Source organism: Rosa rugosa, chromosome 1, assembly GCF_958449725.1.
Source record: "Rosa rugosa chromosome 1, drRosRugo1.1, whole genome shotgun sequence".
Lineage (NCBI taxonomy): Eukaryota > Viridiplantae > Streptophyta > Magnoliopsida > Rosales > Rosaceae > Rosa > Rosa rugosa.
The window spans coordinates 49,351,291-49,374,706 of record NC_084820.1 but is presented as its reverse complement, the minus strand read 5'-3'; the positions used below and the strand labels follow the sequence as shown (position 1 = coordinate 49,374,706).

The 23,416-nt window shown below is 36.8% G+C and overlaps 1 protein-coding gene across 6 annotated transcripts; it reads left to right on the top strand.

Moving 5' to 3' along the window:
* Positions 1-17,897: 17,897 nt before the first annotated feature.
* LOC133725250 (transcription factor bHLH68-like) lies at positions 17,898-21,209 on the top strand. 6 transcript variants are annotated; one of them, XM_062152424.1, is made up of 9 exons: positions 17,898-18,362; positions 18,597-18,963; positions 19,079-19,153; positions 19,360-19,425; positions 19,634-19,699; positions 19,922-19,981; positions 20,193-20,237; positions 20,543-20,590; positions 20,839-21,209. In XM_062152424.1, the coding sequence occupies exons 1-9, from the start codon at positions 18,205-18,207 to the stop codon at positions 20,980-20,982; spliced, it is 1,029 nt and encodes a 342-aa protein (XP_062008408.1). In that variant the 5' UTR covers positions 17,898-18,204; the 3' UTR covers positions 20,983-21,209. The 6 variants fall into 6 exon arrangements, with proteins under 6 accessions (XP_062008408.1, XP_062008410.1, XP_062008412.1 ...); XM_062152425.1 differs by having other exon boundaries at positions 17,900-18,362; positions 20,842-21,209; XM_062152426.1 differs by lacking the exon at positions 20,193-20,237.
* The last annotated feature ends 2,207 nt before the right edge of the window (positions 21,210-23,416 follow it).

Sequence of the window (23,416 nt, the reverse complement as noted above, 5' to 3'; positions counted from 1 at the left end):
CTCGTATTCAACAATAAAAAAAAACAACCTAGTTAATTTAAACTAAGTATCAAACAGTTTATATACAACAATTATAAACAAAAACAAGTGATTTTTCAATTCCCCGGCAACGGCGCCAAAAATTGATACGCTAAAAGCAAGCGCGCAATTTAACCCTGCAAAATGTAGTTGTTAGTATAGAATAAGTAGGGATCGTTCTATTCCGGGGATTGAGGGTACACCTGTCATTGTCAAACAATTAAACAATTAAAATTAAAACAAAGTATAATATTCACAAATGTATTCACAAAATATAAACATTTTACACGAAAAGGGGGGATTTTGTTTTTGGTTTTTTCGAAAATGAAACTAAGTTAACAAAAACAATTAAAATGCAAAAAACATAAAAATACGAATGGAATGAAGGAACAAAGATCAAAACCGAAACTTATGATTAAAATTGATTCAAACCCTAATATTGTTCATCTAAGTCATGAGAAAGGAGTTGATCATGTGAAACATTCGAAAGCAAATGAATTCCCATTTTTTACTTTTCAATGCTAATTAACCTAAGCGAAAGCACCTAGATTAATCCTATCAAACATGCAATCAAACCCTAGAAAGCTAGTCAATCATGTCATGTTTAACGCATTACACATAGAGAAAGGCTATCAACTCAAGTGTACAACTTAGTATGGAAAAGTCCACCTAATTGCAATTCTCTTTAATTAAATTCGATCTTTGTACAAAACCTTTACTACTTTGATTCAAGTTTACACAAAACGAAAAGTCGATTTCATGTTCTTAAACCTAGCACCATTCATATCGAAACCCTAAGTGTTTGCAACCACATAAGATTAAAATACAAAAGTTATCTATAACGCAAATTTAATTAAACAAACCCACATAAGCAACTCTCGAATCACAATATATGAATCTGAAAATTCTCAATTAATCATAAAAATTCCAGAAATAATACTTTGTTCAAACATATATGTCAACTAGTTCATAACCAACGAAATTCAAAGCAAAGGTTACAAAGGAGAATAGGATTACACCGTGGATGAAGATGAGATGGATGATTCACGTTGTGGATTCTTGAAACTCGAAAGCAAGCTTCAAGGATGGCTATGGATGGAAGTGCTCACGGCTTCTCTTCTTCTTCTTTGGCCTTGCTTGAACTCGTGGAGATGACTAAACTTGAAACTAGAGGATGGAAAGGAAAATGGAAAGGAAATGGAGAGACAAAGAAAATGGAATGGATGAAGGAATGTCCTTTCTTCTTTGTTGTAGCCTCTATTTATAGGCTACCAAGCAAAACTATTTGGATTTAAACAAATGATGATATGTTAGGTTTGAGCATTTAAACATTAATGGAATTTATTAGGTTTGAATATTTAAACACTAATGGAATTTGTTAGGTTTGAGTCACTTTCTACTCATTTTTCCTTCAATTAATTCTCCACCAAGACTTCAGATTTTGCCCGTGACTTCTTCATATGAAATGATCCATCATGAGTGTAGATCATTCTGTAAAATTTTCAGAATTTATCTCCATGTGTTTGGGCCGGAATTTCTGCTGGACTCCTTACAGGTCCAGTTTTCCAGTTTTGCTTCTGCAGAAAATTGGGCTGACTGTTTGAAGGCCTTCCACTTCTTTTTGGCTCTTGCACTCTTCATAAGAAATGTTTCTTAGGATGTCTAGAATGGATCTGGAAGGTTTCAGCTCATTTGAAGTTCATTTGGTCAGGTGGTCGCTCCTTCTTCCTTGCTTGGCTTGGTTTCTCCTAGCCGGAGTAGGAAAATGTGTAAAGTTGACCTTTTTAGTGCATTTCCATTTTTCTCCATCATTTTATGGACCTAACACTTATTTCATCATCATCTACTCCAATGTACCTAAAAATAAAAATTGAATTAAAAATCGATTCGTTAAGGAATTAACTAAGCAAAATGTGAGGAATTAACTATTAAAATACCACATTAAAATGCTCCTATCACTAGGGCTAGGAGGTTTACCTGAAAACAACACACTCAGAACTTCTTCAGCAGGAATTTTCTTTGCTTTAGAGGGGTTTTTATTTTTGCACCTGGAAGCTCAACTTGTACAGGTTTTGGCATCATCACCTCAGCAGGGATCAACATAGCACCCGGTGTCTCCACTAGTCCCAGAGATTTGGCATTGAATCTAGTAGGAAATTCTTGTATTTTTACCTTCTTTGAGGGAGCAACATGACTTGTTTTCCCTTCTTGCATTTTCTTTCAAATTGTTAATCGTTAAGGTACCGAACTAGATCAAATCAATGACAGAATCAAACCTTGACAAATCTAAACTTTTTATGTTTATATATAAATGATAAATCACGATTATGATGCCTTACTGATTTTAAATTTGGTTGAAAATTTGCAGAAATGATCTACTCATGAATACCTAAACATTTAATGGTTGATTACCGGAACTAGATCAAATCAATGAACAAATCAAACCTGACAAACCTAAACTTTTTATGTTTATAAATGATAAATCACGATTATGATACCTTACTGATTTTAAATTTGGTTGAAAATTTGCATAAATGATCTACTCATGAATATCTAAACATTTAATGGTTGATTACCGAAAAGTAGGTCTCAACTGTTGATTGAAAAGTCCTCATGAATTCCTCATTTTAATGATCCTCATTAGAGCCACACTCAGCGAAATAATGGTCAATTGTAGTCGTGAGAATACATGATGATTGAGAAAATAATGATTATCCGTCAATCGAATATGGACCCTTTTACTTAATATAATAAGTTATGATACTAGACTAAATGGTACCAGATGAAAGAGAATGAAAATTATTAAGGACAAATTCATCTGCTGTGTTGTTCATCGGCGTTACTGTTAGATATGGAAATTCTGGCCTGGAATTGCCGTGGAATCGGCAATGATGCTGCGGTGCAAGGTTTAAAGAAACTAATTCATCAACATCATCCATCTTTCATCTTCCTGAGTGAGACGAAGGTCTCAGATCCTGCTTATATGAGAGATTTGAGACTGGAGATAGGGTATCTCAACTGTGAAGTGGTGTTCAGCCGGGGGCAATCAGGTGGATTGGCGTTATTCTGGTGCGATGGCATCGACGTTCGGTTCCGGTCGAAGTCGAACCATCAAATCGACGTGGAGGTACGTGAGGATGATGGCTCTGGGATTGCATGGAGGCTGATTGGTTTTTACATGCACCCTACCCTTTCTGAACGTCACCAGACATGGTCGCTCCTCCTGGAGCTTTGCGAGCAGTCTGCCCTACCTTGGACTGTCATTGGAGATTTCAACGAAATTCTCCATTCTTCTGAGAAGGAAGGAGGTTGTGTACGTAGAGAGGGTCAAATGCAACAGTTTAGGGATGTGTTGACGTTTTGTGACCTGTTCGACTTTGGCTATTTTGGATCGACCTTCACCTGGTGTCAGGCTGGAGTCAAATGTAGGCTGGATAGAGAGGTGGGTTCAGCCTCCTGGACGGATATTTTTCCAGCAGCTAGGGTTTCAAATTTGAAACCAATTCATGGCGATCACGTTCCCGTTCTTCTTGGCGCGTATCGTTCTCCTCCTCCTCCTGTTGGTCAACGCCGAAAGCCTCGCTTCAGTTTGAAAGCTTCTGGGTGCGTCATGAGGCTTGTGTAGAAGTGATCAAGTCGGGGTGGGTTAGTGATAATCGGAACCAACCTAGGTTTCAGGTTTCCCAGAAAATAATGCATACACGTTTTGCTCTTAATGATTGGCAAAGGTCCACTTTTGGACGTAGGAGCAGGGAGATTGAATTCCTTCGAGGTAGACTACAATCTTTTCTCGCACTACCTGTTTCGACTGGTAATTAGCAGGAAAGCATGGAGTTGTCCTCAAAATTGGATGGTTTGTTAGCTGAGGAACATGAGTACTGGAAGCAAAGGTCGAAATTTACTTGGCTTGCTGAAGGTGATCGTAATACCAAATTTTTCCACAGGAAAGCTTCTAATCGACGAGCAAAAAATAGGTTGACTGGGTTGTTTGATAATCATGGGGTTTGGCAGTCCACAGAGAAGGGTTTGGAGGCTGTGGTCACTAATTATTTTGGTTCGATGTTCAGTGCAGGGGAAGTGGATCTTTCTCATATGAATTCAGTAGTGGATCTGGTTCGGCCAAAGGTCACATCTGAAATGAATTCTATGCTGTGTGCTTCTTATACGGCTATGGAAATTAGAGCTGCTCTTTTTCAAATGTACCCTACCAAGTCACCTGGACCGGATGGCATGCCTCCAATATTTTTTCAACAGTATTGGGACACCATTAGTACTGATGTAGTGGCTGCAGTTCAGAGTTTTCTCCATTCTGGTCAGTTGCTTGCTTCTATTAATTACACTCATGTCTGTTTGATCCCAAAGGTGAAAAATCCTACCTGTATGTTAGAATTACGTCACATTGCGCTGTGTAATGTCATTTATAAGATCTGTTCTAAGGTGATTGCCAATAGATTGAAGAGTATCTTGTCCCAGATTATATCTCATTTTCAAAGTGCCTTCATTCCTGGACGTCTGATTACTGATAATACTCTTATCGCTAATGAGGCATCAACGATGGAGTTATGTCTCTTAAACTTGACATGAGTAAGGCCTATGATCGTATGAAGTGGGTTTTTTTAGAGGCTATGTTGCTTCGCTTGGGTTTTGATGAGACTTGGATACATGTTATCATGCAGTGTGTTAAGACTATTCGTTATTCTTTTTTGATTAATGGGCAGCCTAGAGGTTATTTGACACCTATTAGGGGTCTAAGACAGGGCGATCCCTTATCACCATATCTTTTCCTGCTCGGTACCGAGGTATTTTCAGCTCTAATAGAGCATAAGGTTTCTTAGGGGCAGCTTCAGGGGGTTCAAATCTGCGCCGAGGCTCCTACTATCCACCACCTTTTATTTGCAGATGATAGCCTTCTGTTCAGCAAGGCTAGTTTGGAGGAGAGTTCTCAGATCCAGGATGTCTTATTGGATTATGAGTTAGCATCAGGTCAGAAGGTAAACTTTTCTAAGAGCAATATTGTTTGTAGTAAAAAAAGTGTGCACTTCTTTACAGCAGCAGATTGCAGACTCACTTGGTGTGGCTATTGTGGATAAACATGAAAAGTATTTGGGTCTTCCTACTTTTGTGGGGAGGAATAAGACTGAAATTTGCTTATTTACAGGAAAGTTTAAATAAGAAACTTGAGGGTTGGCAAGGCAAGTTACTAAGTAGTGCAAGGAAGGACCTTCTTATATGGGTAGTGGCTCAGGCTCTTCCTTCTTATACTATGAGCTGCTTTTTATTACCTAAGAATTTATGTGATTCATTGCATCAGAAGTGTGCCAAGTTTTGGTGGGGCAGTAAGGGTGAAAACCTTAAGATACATTAGCTGTCTTGGGACCGACTATGTCAACCCAAGGAGGTTGGTGGCATGGGCTTTCGAGATTTATATGCACATAATTTGGCCCTCTTGGCTAAGCAGGGTTGGAGGTTAGTGCGTAATCCGGGTTCTCTTTTGGCTCAATTGTATCAGGCTAAGTACTTCCCAGATGAAGATTTCTGGTCTAGTGGGCTTTCTTCTTCTCCCTCTGCATGTTGGAGGGGTATCCATGCGGCTAAACACATTCTGAGGAGGGGTGTCGTTGGCAGGTGGGGAATGGTCTGCAAGTAAGGATTTGGGAGGATCCGTGGATTCCGAGACCTTATTCTTTTCTCCCTATTATTCGGCATGCGAATGAGCCGGAGAGAGTTTGTGATTTGTTACTCCCAGGTTTTTCTTGGAATCTGGCTCTTATTAATCAATATTTTGTGGCTGATAATGTTGATTTGATTTTATCTATGCCTCTTAGTCAGAGGGATGTCCATGATCGTCTTATCTGGCATTATGATAAGAAAGGTAGATTTTCTACCAAGAGTGCTTATGTGTTAGCTTTTGAGGAGATTCATAACTATGGAGAAGTTGCTACTAGTTCGGAGAATCTTTCTTCTTTCTGGAAAATATGCTCAAATACCGGGTAAGGTTAAAGTTCATTGGTGGAAAGTATGCTCTTCTATCCTACCAACAACTGCTTTGTTGCGTACTAAAAGGGTTTTTGTTCAGGATGGTTGTTGGTTTTGTAATGATCATGATGAATCTATTAATCATATCACAAGGGATTGCTAGTTTGTTCAAGATTTGCTCTCTCTTTTTCCGGAGCTGCATGGGGTGTTACAGATTGATTGTAATGAAGGTACGTCAATTATTACTTGGTTGGCCTCTTGTTTTGATATTCTATCTAAAAAGAATGTGGCTCTATTGCTTAGAGTTGGATGGTTTGTTTGGAAAGAGCGCAATCTGAGAGTGTGGTCAAATCAGTTTGTCTCTTTGACTCACTTACAGTTTCAGATTAGATCATATGACATGTTGTTTCAATCTACTTTGGCTACACCTCGTAGTACTGTTTTGAGGGGTAGGGCAGTTTGGTCACCGCCTAGCTCCTTCCGACTAGCTTAAGGCCAACTGTGATGGAGCCTTTGATTTCTCCTCCAAATCTGGTGGAGTAGGAGTGGTTCTTCGTGATGCTATGGGGGATATTGTTGGTGGAGTTTGTTTAAAGGTCAACTCGGTTGCCTCTCCATATATTGTTGAGGCCATGGCTTGTAGGGCTGCTTGTTCCCTAGCAGTACAATGTCATCTTTCTCCTATTATGGTTGAGACAGATTGTCAGAGTTTAGTTTCTGCTATTGAGGCTGAGGGGGAGGAGACTTCATCCTTGGGTCGTATTATTGAGGACATCAACTTTTCTCTTGGGATGTTGATGGGTTCTTCCTTGAGACATGTGTATCGTGAAGCTAATATGGCTGCCCATAATTTAGCTAAACTAGCTTTACATTCTTCTTTTAATCTTTCATGGAGTGGGCTTGTCCCTCCTGTTATTAGAAGCTTTGTGGCTTCTCATTGTACTCTTTGATTGAGTAATACAATTCAGTCGTCTTTCCCTTCAAAAAAAAAAAAAAACTCCACATCTTCAAGTAATTTCAAAGTTGGTGTATATTAGAGATGAAAGAAGGCAAATTTTGATCACATAAATTGGTGCTACAAGTTGTACAATGATTAAATCAAGGCTTACCGAGTCGGTGGGAATTCAACTGGTTGATGCCTAAGTCTTTGTCCCACAATTGTCTTTCCAACCAAACTCCACTAATACTCTTTTGGAGTCAGTGAGAGTAAAACTTTGGTGGTCCAAAACTCAAAATTGCAAATAAACCAAGTTATCAACACGCCTGCTGTTTGTTTTTTACTCATTTACTTACATTTCTTAGAAGAGAATAAGTAGTGACATTTTTATAAATAAAAAAAATTAAAAATGTGTGGCATTTTTGTAAATATTAATATTTCTTATATTATAGTGGTTTTATGAGAGAGAAAAAAAATTAGGTGACCTAGAGAACAATAAGTTACAAAAAGTTGCCTTATATGTCATTGGCCCAATTTATAAATGCAGTGGTATTTTTATAAATATTGATATTTCTTATCTTTTTGAGGAAAAAAAAATTAAGTGGCCTAAAAGTAATAAAATTATTAAAAGCGGTCTTATATGATATTGGCTTAATTAATTTTAGGCTTGGGAATTGCAACAAGCATCATATCAGAAAGCTCGTTGTTAACTCATATACGGTGATTCCAAGTCACTTGATGCAAAATGACAGTTACCTCCCGGAGAGCCTTACTTCCAGATCGTAAGTATATCCCAATTCCCAAGTTGCTGTCTTCTCAAGTATATATAATTTGGAGATCGAGCAAGGTTTTTGTTTCATGGCCAGCCCTCATCCTCATGCTATTCTAGATAATGAGAATTTCTTATACTAGGTCTTCTTAATTTTGTATTTGTTTCTTGTGTTTTAAGCTTTGTCAAGGGCAGAGCTAGGATGTTAAAATGGGGTGCTAACTAAGATATTTTAATAAAAGTTTACTAATTTTTTTTATTTTTAAATTTCTGCTTTTTTTGTTTGTTTGTTTTTGTTTTTTTAAATAATTTTACTAGGAACTTGCAATAGTCTTTTCTTAAGTTAAACTACATCGTAGATTAAACACATCTCAAAAATAATCAAATAGCCAACTGATCCAAGAAAAAAATCAACTTTATAACGTTTGATAGTAATTCGATAACTAAAGTCTAAGAGTCAGAGATGTGACATGAGGTTGCTCATTGAGTATTGTACCATCAATATTGGATGCGGGAGCAGTAGGAACAAAATCTCTAGGTGTTGAACCAAAAATAGGAACAAACTCTCTAGGCTCTTATATAGGAGATGTGACATGATGATGTTTATTGAGTATTTGTACTATCAGTATTAGATGCATTAGCAATAGGAACAAACGCTCTAGGCTCGAGTATAGAAAATATGATGCTTATTGTGGGTATATATAATGCTCATTAGATGCGGGGTGTATTGCTATATTATGATATTCTCTTATTTTCTTGACCCATAAATCAAGAGATTTTACTTTCTTTGTTAATCGATTATGATCATATTCAGACAGTATATTTATGACTAAATACTGTTTACTGTCTGAACATTTCTCGGTGAAAAGTGCCTATTGGATTGCACGGCAACAAGTGCTAGGGAATGTGCTGACCTCTACCTCACAGGGGGACCCCTATATTGAGCTTTGGAAGCGATTGTGGAAAGCTAAAGTCCCAGGGAAAGTACAAATTTGTGTGTGGAGAGCTTGTAATAACCTCCTACCTACAAGGGAACAATTGCTTCATAAGGGCTACGAGGGTGCAGTAACATGTCTATTATGCAATCATGGACTTGAGACAAACAACCATATTTTTGGTACGTGCCCTACTGCCTTGAACATTCTTTCTGCTGCTCCTTTCTCTTTGCAACACACTCTTTTACCCAATCCAATCTTCAAAGAATGGATGCTTGAGCAGGCTTTAACCCTTAAAGCTGATATTTTTGAGAAGCTATTAATGATTATCTGGGGTCTGTGGAAGAAGCGGAATCTGAAATTTTGGGAAGACAAGGTTCAAACAGCTATGGATATTATGTTGGCGTGCTTTACATGGTTAGCAGACTTCCAAAGAGCTAGGAGTAGCAGTTCAGTTCTGACTCATAAAACTATTCAAAAGTGGCAACCAGCAACAACATCAAAGCTCAATGTTGATGGAGCTTTTAACTGTCAGGCCTCTCATGGTGGTGTTGGAGGAGTCCTGCGAAGCACAACTGGAGAATTTCTTGCTGCATTCACGCAACCAGTCCCTCATATTAACTCTGCTTTACATGTAGAATTATCTGCTATCTGGGAAGGGCTTCTGTTCATTGACAATTTGCAAGTGCAGCAAGTTGAAATTGAAACTGATTGTCTTCTGGCAGTCCATCACATAAATAGCGAAGTTGGAGACCTTTCTGAGCTAAGTAGTTTAGTTCTTGACATTCAAGGCAAGCTGCAATCTATGCGGGGTGTCAAAGTTCAGTTTGCCCCTAGATCATGTAATAGTATTGCTCATCGTCTGGCTAGTCATGCCTATGATGCAGTCCACCGTGAATCTTGGCAGGGACAGCCTCCTCCTTGTATTCATGACTTAGTTATCAAAGAGTGTAACCCCATTCCATGATTATAATAAAATCCCAGCTCTTTTTACCTCAAAAAAAAAAAAAAATAAAACACTTCAGTCCCCAACCTTCTAATTTCACACGTTTAGTCCCTGTACTTCAAAATTTCAGACCAATAGGTCCTTGCTGTCTAAAAGTCACTGCGAAATGTCTATTATGCCCTCAGTTTTTTTTTTTTAATTAATTAATTATTTTATTTTTTTTCTAAAAGGAATTTTTTTCCCCTTTCTTTTTTTCTGTTTTTTTTTTCCTTTCTTTCTTTCTGTTTGAAAAAAAAAAATATATATATATATATATATATATATATATATATATATATATATATAAATAAAGAACAAAGAATAAATAAAAAAAATAGAAAGGAATAAATTTATTAAAAAAAAAAGAATTGAGGGCATAATAGACATTTCGCCGCGACTTTTAGACGGCAAGGACCTATTGGTCTGAAATTTTGAAGTACAGGGACTAAACGTGTGAAATTAGAAGGTCAGGGACTGAAGTGTTTTATGGTCAAAAGCTCAAGGACTAAACAGTATTTAGTCCTTATATTTAAGTACATAACCATCACCAATTGACAAATACAACAATAAAATCAAATATCTATTATAGAAGAGAGTTTCTATTGGGACCTCTTAATTTACTCACTATATCTCCCTTGTTTTTTAATTATTAAATAACATATGTATCCTTATATCAAAAGACTGTTATAGACAACAAATTAATAAGGAAAATTATATTTTTTTCCTTCTGCAAAGATTTACAATAATAGAAACACATTTATAGTATTTTTATTATTTGTTTCCATTTTAGTTCTCATTTCATACTTCTCATTTTCTTTGTTTATAAAAGCTTTCGAAGAAAAAAAATCAAGAGTAAATGCATTCAAAATTACTTGGTGAATTATAGAAAAATAAAACTATGATACAAGAAAGAAAAAAATAGACAAAGGTCTCCCTCATCAATATAACAAGATCATGAAACAAGGGACATAGAGCCCTTGTGTAAACTAACCAAATAAATTTTTGAAGCGGCATATAAGACAAAACTAAATATAAAACAAAAAAAATGACCAAATCTAATTTTGCAACCTATCTAAAAGTCCAAAAACCATCAACCATAAGAACTAAGCTTTGGAAATTCATAATTAAGCATGAAATATTAGGCTTGAAAAAACGTCTAATAATTTTTTGTTAATTAGTTACACTATCTTTTTTCAATAATTATCTCAGTTTTTTTTTTTGGACAATGTCAAGTTTCTTTTTTGGTAAATAAATAATTATGGGAGCATTATAACTCATCCTTAATGCTCGGAAACATTTTCTTTTATGAGTAAGGTTAAGTTAAGTATTTGAAAGAGGTTTACTTAGCAAATTTTACTTTTTAAAAAGTAAATAGGAGGTGTAAAGAGATGAGATGTCAAATGAGTAAATATGGAGGTTCCAATAGAAAAACTCATTATAGAAAGCATAACAATTCAAAATGAATAACATAGATCAATTGATATAAAATACTATAAACAATGAATGATATATTGAATTATTCGAGATGAATATATAATTTGTAATAAAGAGAGTTATATACATACCAAGAACTTGGATTGGTGATGTGAAGTGAAGTGATTGCTTAAAAAATCAAGAATTTGGTTGAATTTCCTGAAAGCTACACAATTCAAAATTTCAAACAATAATAATCAAATGGCAAATTCAAAATCACCCTTTTAATTGAGTAGAATAAACTCAAAAGTAATATACTTACCAAGCAGTAATGTTAATATATAGAACAACAAAATTTTCTGATGCAAAGAAGAAAATTGTGGAAGGTGGAATTAGAGTTTTTCCTCTCTCGTCAATTTGTTTGATCTTTTTCCTTCTCGACGGACTCTTTTCGACTTTGCCTTCTTTTTTTCTTTCCTCTCTTATTTTGTTTTTAAATCATGCAATTGATTTAATTAGGATAGCTTTTATGTGGCAATGACTTGAGTAATATGGGCTAAGTGCATCTTTAGCAATGCTAGCTATTTTTGAGTCAAATTTTAGTAAAAATAGCTAAAAATTAAGTCATTTTAGCTAGCCACTTTAGAGCATCTTTAGCAGACTCTCTATTTTGGCTCCTTAGCTATTTTGGAGAGCATGTTTAGCTTTTTATCTATTTTAACAGCTGCACCAGACTCCTAAGTGGCTCTCTATTATAACTTTTAACTATCTCGCTCCTAAATATAGAGAGCAAGATGAGGCTCTCTATAATTTAAAACATTCCTTTTAAGTTATTTTATGTAATTTATAAATACATTTAAACTATGTAATCTTCATTTAAAAAATAATATAAATTCAAAACTAGCTAAAATAGAGAGTATTGATGCAAACGTAATTCTAAAGTGGCTAGCTAAAATAACTTTTTAGCTAAAATTTGACTTTAAAATGGCTACCATTGCTAAAGATGCTCAATTTGGGGTGAGCTATTTTTTAATATTTTTAATTTTGTAAACTAAAATTAAGTTATAAATTAATGTTTTTCAAAAATTTGACTTGGGTTATAGCCCACGGCAATCCATATATAGATCCGCCCTTGAGCTTTGCCCCCATGGAACCAAAAAAAAAAAACCACAAAAAAAAAGAGGAAAATTTTCTTCTTGTTTTATTTTCTCATTCCTCTAATTTGTTTTTGGTAGATATTCCACCAAGTTAGTCAATCAATTTCTACTAATATCTGTGTACCTCATTGAAACATGTCTGTTTGGACCCAAAATGAACATTTTGGCCTGACAACGCACGTCTTGGAGAAATTGAGCCAATATCAGTGGCTCAAGCTATATATTGTCGACAAGCTCGAAATATATATTTAGAGGCTAAATAAAGCCTACTATGGAAGTATGACAAGTCAACTTTAGCATATTTTCCTACTTCGGCTAGGAAAAACCGAGCTAGACAAGGAAGGAGGGGTGGCAGACTAACCAAATGAAATCGAAATGTGCTGAAACTTTCCAGATCCATTCTAGACAGACCAAGGATCATTTCTTATGAAGAGTGCCAGAGCTTTTTTTGAGTGGAAGGCCTTCAAACAATCAGCCCAATTTTCTACAGAAGCAAAACTGGAAAACTGGACCTGTAAGAGGTCCAGCAGCATTTTCGGCCCAACCACATGGAATAAAAATCTGAAAATTTGTCAGGATGATCTACACTCATAGTGGAACATTTCATATGAAGAAGTCGAAGGCATATAATGAAGTCTTGTTGGAGAAATAATTGAAGGAATAAAGGGGCAGAAACTGACCTAAAACCAGCTCAATATTCACATGTTCATGTTTCCTACCCACATGAAAAAAGCTAGATGCTTTTCTCTTTTTCCTTGGATATATTTTTCTTCTACAATCTCTTTAATAGATCATCACCACTTCCATGTTGCTGCACCTTCATGCTTTGCTTTCATTTCATCTTTTCTCTATCTTTTCCATATTTTACAAGTGAACTTAGATCTACTTTCATTATTTTTCTTCCACTCATCATTTCACTCTTCTTTTTCTTCCCTATATAAACACCTTCTCCTCTCATTCTAAAACACACATTCACAACACAACATCAAAACATCTCTAAGATGATCTAAGTTCTCTCTAGAGCAACCTCTTTAAGAGCAACTCCTCTCCTTCTCTTTCTCTTACCGGTGATCACACTCCTAGTCCTAGTCTTCTCAGAAGCCGACTTTCAGTGCCACCAAACCCTCTGTCAACGTGCTTCGGTCCTAGTCTCCTCGGGAGCCGACGGTAGTGCCGCGACCACAACGGTTACAGAACCAGCCAAGCAAGGGTAACGCCCTAGCAACTCAGCCAAGCTAAAGTCACGCTTTAGCAAGATCTCAACATTTCCCGGTGATGTCGCTCTGCTCGATCTACAACATTGAGTATCGATTGTGATTTTCAAGAAGAAACTTCAGCAAAGTCCTCACCACGAGACACAAAGAATCCCACGACGAGGTTGGTGCTCTCCTCGTCCACAATTGCTTGAAAGAAGTCAGGTCAAGGGACACCCCCGACGACCGCACCCGAACGGTGCTGGCACGCCCGCGCAGAAAAGAGACTGTTGACCAGCTGCAGCAAAATTGGAGCCAAACAATGTCCAATGTCAACCTCTTTCTCTAACTTTTATTTTGGTCAATGGCAACTTTACTTAAGAATGACGTTGTGATTGCAAACAGTTATACTGACCAATATCGATCTCTCCAGAAACTTTGCATTTGAACTCAAATTAGCTAGATTTGGGTATGCTGTTCAAAATGGCTAGTTGATTTGGGCACAGCCTCTCACTCATTGGCAGCATATTAATTAATTATTTGATGTCATGGTGTGGTCTTATTAATGTAACCTTTTGGGATCTTGATATACCCCGGGACGGATGTTCCTTCGACTGTTTTGGTTGTTCTAGATTGGAGGTTCATGCTTCTAGTCATTTGGGCACAGTCTGAAGCTCCTTCTATTAAAATTCAAATGGTTTGTTAGCCCATTATGAAGCATCCTTGGAGTTGCAGTTGGCTTATCTTGGAGATTTTACCAAGTCATTTAGAAATGGATATTAGAAGTGAACACATTGTTTTCACTTCTTCATTTCGGGTATTTATATATCTGTACCTCATGAATGTAATCAGGCAACTAGCACATATTAAAAATGCATTTTTGCTTTATACATTTAGTGTTTAGATCAAGGATTGACCATCTTAGCTATCATATGTACTAATATGTATTCCATGTATTATGAATTTCAATTAATGCATTTTATTTCATTCGGCCAAAAAAAAAAAATATTTGCTAGAGTATTTTTTTTTCAATTATGAAATGAATTAATGAAACAAACCCAAGAGCCAACAACCATTCATAAGTTTTCTGTTTATAAGTAGGAGATCTTAGTTTGGTTCTAATGATCGTATATAACTTATTGTATTGAAATTCCTAAAAACAAAATCTAAGATAAAAATATGTGGAGAAATGGTTATATTAGAGTGGCTATTGGACGTGACGTTATTACCCTATAGTGAACATCAACGAATGATTTTTAAGTGAATGATATGTAACCAAATTGTCCTGCGTAACATTGCTGAACATACTTTACTATGTTTAATTTCCCCAACAAACTGAAGGATTAAGAAAGAGTACTGTACTCGTGTTCATTTTGATATACAGTTTTCAAGTCTATGAATGGCCAAAGGCCCTGCTAAAGAAAGTTCAAAGATGGATCAGGAACTTCTTTTGGAACGGGGACCCTCTCAAGGATGGCTCCGCCCTTATCGCCTGGAACACAGTCTGTACCCCAAAAGAGCAGGGGGGATTAGGACTAAAAAATATTTTCACTTTGAACAGGGCCTTACTTCTCAAAAGATGTTGGGACGTTGCCTCTCGAGCGTCCACCTCTGCCAACTTTTTGCATGAGCGGTTTGTAAAAATTGGTCTGCAACCATACTCCTATTATAAAAAATCTTCGGTTTGGCTAGGTCTCAAGAAGCTCTGGCCAAGGTTTCTGGAAGGGGCTCAGTGGCTTGTTGGTAATGGAAAATCCATTAGATTCTGGCGTGACAATTGGTTGGGGGAAACCCTTGCTACTTCCCTTAACTATGTTCAAGAGGTTCAAAAGTTATTGAATGACAAAGTGTCTTGCTTCATTGCGAATGGCCGGTGGAACCTACCATCAAGCTTCTGTCGCACGTTGCCTGCTCTTGCCCAGTCCATCCGCTCAATTGAGCTTCCAGAAGAGCCCTCCCCTGATCAGGTTATTTGGTCTGAAACGGCGTCAGGGTCATTGACATCCACTGATGCTTACAACGCCTTGGATCCTTCTATGCCTGGCCCTTCATGGTGCAAGCACATTTGGCATGCTGCAATACAACCTAGAAAGAGTGTCACCACTTGGAAAGTCTTGCATGGAAAAATTCAAACAGATGATTTTCTTCAGAAACGGGGTACAAGTCTGTGTTCTAGATGCCTCATTTGTGGGACAAATTCTGAATCACATATGCATCTTTTTCAGACTTGTGAGATCGCCAGTTCATTATGGCACTGGCTCCACCATCTCTTCAGATTGCGGTTCCCCCCAGGTGCGTCGCTCCATGGTTTTTTCCTTGATAATTTGCTATCCCTACTCGATTATTCCTCCAAGTTATTGTGGTACATAGCGGTCTGCAACCTCCTTTGGTGCATCTGGCAAGAAAGGAACAAAAGAAAGTTTGATGGGGGAGCTTTTTGTCTATCAAGATTTAAGCAGTTCTTCACCCTATCACTAAGGGAATCCGCAGGGTTAATATTTTCCTCATCCTCCCTGGCATCCTCTGTAACCCCCATTTTCGGCCTATTGGGCATCTCCCCCCTCCGCCCCATGGCACCTCGTTATATTCCAGTCACATGGACTCCCCCGCCAGAGAATTGGTTCAAAGCAAATTCAGATGGCTCTTTTCGTGATCCCAATCATGCTGGCTTTGGAGGCATTTTTAGAAACAGTGATGCAGCTTTCTTAGGCACCTTCTCTTGTAAAGCAATTGTGCCATGGGCCATTGACACTGAGTTATTAGCAGTAATGGCGGTTGTTAAAGTGGCAAGAGATCGTAACTGGTTCCCTCTATGGTTAGAGACCGATTCAATGTTGGTTATGCACTATTTTAACAATCCATCCAGGGTGCCTTGGCGTCTTCGTACTAGATGGAAAAACTGTGTTGCTTCGATTCGCCAATTGCAAGTGCACATCTCCCATATCTATAGAGAAGGGAACCGTGTGGCCGACACGCTGGCTAATTTGGGAGCCACGAATGACGGTCCAATTTGGTGGGATTCAATTCCGCCTTTCCTGATTAGCGCTTTTGGTCAAGACTATTCAGCCCAGACGGACTACCGGTTTCGCTAACTGGTTCAGTGCGTTAGTTTGGTTTCTCTAATTCATGACAGTTGGATCTCAGTTTCTCTTTTCCAGTGATCTTAATTGGTTCCTTAGCCAGTGCTTTCATGGGCTCCTTTCAGGAGTTCCAACTTGTACTTTCCTTTTCAGATGCTTGATCTCCTGTGTAAAGAGCTCGGGGTACAGGTTGTTATGTCCCCCCCCCGTTGCTTTCTTCCTTTATTAATTTGAACCGGGCGTGGGGCTGAGCCTCCCAGCTCGGCTGGGTTCCAAACCCTTTAAAAAAAAAAAAAAAAAAAAGAGTACTGTACTCGTGTTGTTTGTGTTCCATGTATAAGCAACTAGAACCAATCATTTTAATTCTCAATGATCCTATGTTTAATCATTTCTTGTTGATAAATTATAAATCCAACATTGCAATGGTCATGAGTTCGATTCTTACTGGCATATGTAAGAGTGGGTGAGCTAAGAGATTTAAAAAAATTAAAAATTGAAAATTAAAAAATAAATCATTTCTTGAAGTTCTTAGTTATATATACTCATAAAATAACCAAATTATCTCTCAATTAATGGATAGAAACCGTAGCATCCTTGCTTCCGTACGTGTCAGCTATGTAGTATTACTTGCATAATCGTTATCATGACTAGATCTTGTTCTGGTAGGGCTAGAATCAAACATAAGGGATCTTGAATCGGTCATGCAAACTAGAAACCTATGCTTATATCTTCTATGCCAATTTAAGTCTCTATTTAATTAATAATCACCTTTTAATGCAAACTCTAAATGATAGTCTATAATATTTTGCTCTATGAGTGAATAAAGTGTTAAAATATATATCACAACTAAGTGGAGATTGACATTATATATATATATATATATATATATATATATATATATATAATACTCTTATAACAAAAGTTGATCTCTTATGTATTTATATTTAGGATTCTAATTTGGATTATCAAAAGAGAGAATAGGATTCAAATTTACTTCCACTATAGCTGCCAACACATATGCATGACAGTCAAGTGTTTTTAACGCTTTTTTTTTTTTTTTTTGTAGGATTTCCAACATGATCTATATCAAACATTTATATCTATTGTTTTATTTTTGTTCACCCACATGTGGTCTATTGAAGTGAATTACTGCATCAAGAAATAAACCATATGGACATTGATACTATAAATAGCAATAGGGCTAACTTCAATCAAAAGAAGACCCAACTTCCTAAGGTACAACCCCAATTAGAGGAAGTAACCCCTAGGAACCATTAATTAGTTTATGAGGGCCAGAAAACGCTCCCTCACCAGCTTTTTTGCTATCACTTTATTTAAAAAGCAAAAGCAGGAATAAAAAAAAAAGATATTACTAAAGAAATGAATTGAAAGTTTGAAACAAGAGAAACACATAAGCAAAAGGTTTCTCAATCCACCCTCTCTATAAGTTTTCTTTAAAGCCACAGACTTATAAACTTCCAATTCAACCTCATCGGAGAAAAGCAAATAGTACCCACAAAAGCTTTTAGCTAGCAAAGTCTTGTTTGGGTGCACATACAGGGAAATATAGAAAAGTGAGAAAGAAAGCAAAAGAGAAAGGAAAGCAAAGGGAACCAAAGAAGAGGAAAGGAGAATTCTTTTTTAGTTTCCTTTGTGATCTTTTGATCGTTCAAAGCGCGCATGAAGCTAGTAGTGAGCAGAAGACGCTAGTATTTTTCATTAGTGGTCATAAGTGCAACAAATGATGGCCGGAAACCCTAACTGGTGGAGCACGCATCCACCGTCATCTATCTTCCCTTCTCAATATGTGCTTGGATCTTCTAATTCACTCCCTCAGCTCAATTCCTTCCCTGATCAGCATAACCTACAGCCTCCACAATCTTGGAGCCAATTACTTCTGTAACTACTCTCTCTCTCTCTCTCTCTCTCTCTCTTTCTGTTATTTGAATAGTACTTCTGCAAACGTTTAACTGCTGGGTGTGTCTGTAAGTCGCATGCACACAGTCACACTTTAACTTGGGCTTATTATGACTTCTTTCTCTGTCACGATAGTCGGTGACATGAAGTTGCAATGAAATTATGTTTGTGGGATTTTCATAATTAGGTGGATGTTTTTTTGATTTTTTTTTTCAGGGGCGGATTGTCCGGAGAAGATCAAGATAACTTTGGAAGTTTGAATCATTTTCCACCTAAAAGGTTGGAGAATTGGGAGGATCATCAGCAGCAAATATTGATTCCACAGTCGTATCCAAGGGTTAATCCTGTTGTTGATAGTAATATTATAAAGCAAGAGGTTAATTCCCAGAACAACAGCAACTTGTGTGGTGGAGATGGAGGAGAAGAATTTCAGGCACTTTATAATAATAGGCCATCTTGGTCAGCAGCACAAATCAACATACCAGTTTCATCCCCTAGGTCTTGTATCACTAGTTTAAGTAGTAATAATATATTGGACTTTTCCTATAACCAGAAGAACCAACATGCAGATCACTCATCTGAGGTAAGTGACGACAGTATTTTTTTCCCCCTGTTCTTTTGTATTTGTATTATTGTAATTTATCTGGGTTTTTTATATTTTCCATAACCAACATGCATATATTGTTTTTACTTACCAGTGCAATAGTCCTCCCACCGGCGGAATGTGCAAGAAAGCTAGGGTTCAACCATCTTCAAGCCAACCACCATTAAAGGTTAAATCTCTCACTCTCTCTCTCTCTCTCTCTCTCTCTCTCTCTCTCTCTGTAGGTTACTATATAATTAATGTGAAGTCTTAGTTTATAAAATGCAATTATCTTGAACACTCAAGTGTCTAATTAAATTCTCAACTGATGATCATCACATCCTAATTTAATCACACTTCTAATTTAGTTTCCTTATATGTACTGTGCATAACCAGGTGAGAAAGGAGAAGCTAGGAGATAGAATAACAGCCCTTCATCAAATAGTTTCCCCATTTGGAAAGGTCCAGACCCTCCTCCCTCCTCCCTTCATCTAACTCATATTGATTTTTAAGTTATGAACAACAGCGGTCATACTCATTAATTTCAATTATCTTCTTTATGTCACTTGGATTCTCTTTTGACATCAAAGAGGAGCAAAAGCTAGAGATGCCATATATACATGACTTATTTAAATGTTGAGGTTTGTGCATGTGTATTTCTCTTTTGCAGACTGACACTGCTTCTGTCTTGTTAGAAGCCATTGGGTATATCAGATTCCTCCAGAGTCAAATTGAGGTGATGTTTCTATGAAATTGTATATAGTACAATGCTCTGCTACTGCTAGCAACTCAGAATCACTACTGAGAAGCACGCACTTAAAGTTGGTTCAATAATTCATGCTTTCTCAAAAAAAAAAAAAAAAAAAAAAAAAAAAAAGAAGAAGAAGAAGAAGACATTCTTTTCTTATGAAAGTCATAGACTTTATATTCCTTTCCTCCTTCCTTTTGAACATTTCAGGCCCTCAGCTCCCCTTACTTGGGCAATGCCTCCAAAAACATGAGGAATAATACCCACTCTGTAAGTTCCCATACTTTTGCATACCGATCCCATTTTCCAAAGCATATATAACCAATTCTCTCTCTCTCTCTCTCTCTCTCTCTCTCTCTCTCTCTCTCTCTCTCTCTCTCTCTCAAACACAGTCACGAAGCATGTGGACAAGCTTAGTTAGTGTGTTTTTTTAATTATTAGAGGATATAATTGATGAGAGAGATCAATTTAATCACCTTAGGTTCAAGGAGAAAGGAATTGTGTGTTTCCTGAAGACCCTGGTCAGGTATGCTTTATTGGATCCATCACCCCCCACAAAAGCAAAGCACACCTAGCTAGGGAGGCTTTGAATATAAAAAGATAGCATATATCTAATGAACTATTTTAATCACATATATATGATAAAGATCAGAGCACTATAGGAACAAGGTTCTCAGCTTTATACAAAACTTTTATAGTATTTAAAATGTATTAGAAAACATAATCTGTTGCAAATGGGACTACCAAACTAGCTAGCTAGGTTGGAATCAAAGGGAGGAGAAACATTTTAAACATTACTGATACTTTTCTTTTTCTTTTTTGCCTATTTAGCTGTTGAATGACAACTGCAGCCTGAAAAGAAAAGGGGCTTCTAACCAGGTATATATTCCTTGGTCTCTTCACTAGCACTGTTCCTTTCTATCCCCAAATTGCTTATAATATGTGATGCACTGTATACAATGACGATCAACATCATCAGGCTTACTCTTAATCATCATACAATAATGAGGAATAAATAGTTAATTAGGGCAGTAGTGCTGTTATTAGTTTTAACAGTTCGGATTTCAGTTTCTGACATTCTAGAACAAAAAGAATTGATTACTTCCTATTATGATGTGGTTATAAAGCAGGATTCTCATCAAGACTATAAGGCAAAGGATTTAAGAAGTAAAGGATTGTGTTTGGTTCCTGTTTCTTGCACTCAGAATGTTGGGGGTGACATTAACATTGGAGCTGATTATTGGGCTCCGGCTTATGGGAGCGGGTTTTAGTTTAAGACTCTAGGACTGGATGCAGCTAGCATATATTTGTATGGTACGCTGCTTTTGTAGAATGAGATAACATAATGAGCATTCACTCTGTTAGAATTTAATAATTAAGATTGATTGCTCATCATGCTATTTGCATTCTAAATTAGAAGTGTACTGTTGCGAGCTAGTAATTTATTGCACTACTTAACTAATTAATTAAATAAATTAAGCTACTCTCTCTCTCTCTCTGTGTCAAGATCTTGCAAGCTTAATTATTCTAAGTAATATAATTTTTTTAATATAAACTCAATTTGGCCAGGAGTTCGGTTTTAAGGACCTCTATAATTTAGTAAAATAGAAGAGATCGAGATGCTTGGTAGACTCCACTTTCCAAATTAATAAATCCATCCATTTACCAGCTCTAACAGATAACACAGTACAATATTACATGTTAATTTCTACACTATGAGAGTTAAAAAAACCAGATAATTATGTCTGTTTGTTTATCTGTTCACATATAGAAATTAGGGTTTCGTTTGAAGAGCTTAAGAGCTAGCACGTTATAGTAATTGCAACAACAGTCCTTGTACAGTTTGATGCTGCATCATGTAGGGTTTCTGGATTCTCTGGGGTTTAGGGCTATAAGGAGCATCAATTTTGCATGCCAGGATAGTTGTTCAAACATTGATCTTTCATTTTCTGCATTCAGGAAGGGTTTTAAATCTTATTTTAGAGTTCAAGGCCAAGTACACCCACATTACATGTTGATCCATGACATATATATGTCTTAGACGTACAGTTCAAGGATTTGCATGGTTTTGTTTTTATTTTTATTTGCCAATAACTATATATGCAAAAAATCGTCACCATTAGTATACTTAAACCTTAGTTACCTTATCAAAAAAATAGTATGTTTAAACCCCCGGATATATCTTTCTTTTTTCTCTACATTCAGGGGGATTCATTGTAGGATTAAGGACAAATAGATACGTAGCGTGTTGCTGAATCATGCTGATCATCCTCAACATTCAGTTTATTATTGTTGTTAATTTTGTACTCAAGATAGCTAAGCATATATAACATGACGTCAAACCTGAAAATCAAGGAATGGTATTATTTCCCATATCAAATCCATGTTGTTTGGCCTTGCCTTTTCTAGCTCTGACTGCCTAACTGGAAAGTTGAAAGAGCTCTAGACCAGACACTCATGTGGGCATCCTCTGTTTGAGTCTGACTCGAATAATATGCCAAAATACACCACATTTTCGGGTCCTTTTTCTGGACCACTTTAGTTTATCGACATGGCCCATACTCTGCACGCTTCTCAATAGATACAGCACCAGGTTCATCGATGGCAACCTTGACGCTATATCATGCATGATGCATCACAAATTATTTTCCTCAAAAAACAAAGAAGTGCATCACAAATTATATGTTCACAACCAACCATATTCAGACCAAAAAAAAAAAAAAAAAAAAAACAACAACCAACCATATAATACATATATAACTCGGTCTAATAGATATGTTTTCTTTTCTATCCTGGCCATTGAGACGTACTCATGCTAAAGCCCTAATTCTAACAGCACTATTTATACTTTACTTTTACGTGAATGCAACACAGTGCAGCAAATAATCGAGAATAACACGGGAGAGTCTTCGGTACACGGCGTGAAGATACACGCATCATTGAAATTGAACGATTTTGAGTGATAAATAACGGACCTCACATATGGACGGCTGAGACTGCATATTTTGTGTATGTGGACTTGCACCGCCATGTATAGAAGAATTTTCAGAATAACACCCAAATTCACTACAATTATAAGAGTTTAACAAAACTCACACGTCACTTGATTTTTGTTTTTAGGTGAGAGTATCCTTTCGTTGTCAGTCTGTTAATTATTTGGCTCTGGACTCAACATCAATCAGCAGATTTATTGATGGAAAGGTACGTTAACGGTTGGGTTGATTTGATGAGAACCTCCCGTATTCTAAAAGCTCGCACCAAGAACATCGACCTACTTGCTTATAGTAAAAAAAAAAAAAAGGAGACCAACTTCTACCTCCATTTCTGAGGAGATGACGGACCGACGCTCATCGGCTCATATAATATACATGTGTTAGGTTTTGTTAATCAAGTTCAAGCATATAATCGGCTATTTTATTCAATCAACGTCAAAGTTTTTTTTCTTTGAAACTGAAATTCAGTTTGTTTGACAGGAACATATCTGTGTAGTACGTGATATACGTATCTTCATTTTCCAAATGACATGCATATTGATTCGTTAAAGAAAATACTGTTCCCATGCTTGCAAGCTAGTTAAGTTGGGTTCTATAGCTAATATATGCAAGTGGTTTCGTGATTGAAACTCTTTTATTCGTTTGTAAAGTTGAATGTCTCATAGATACCCTAATGGCCAACAGCATTGCCGTTTACTTGGCTCTTCATTAT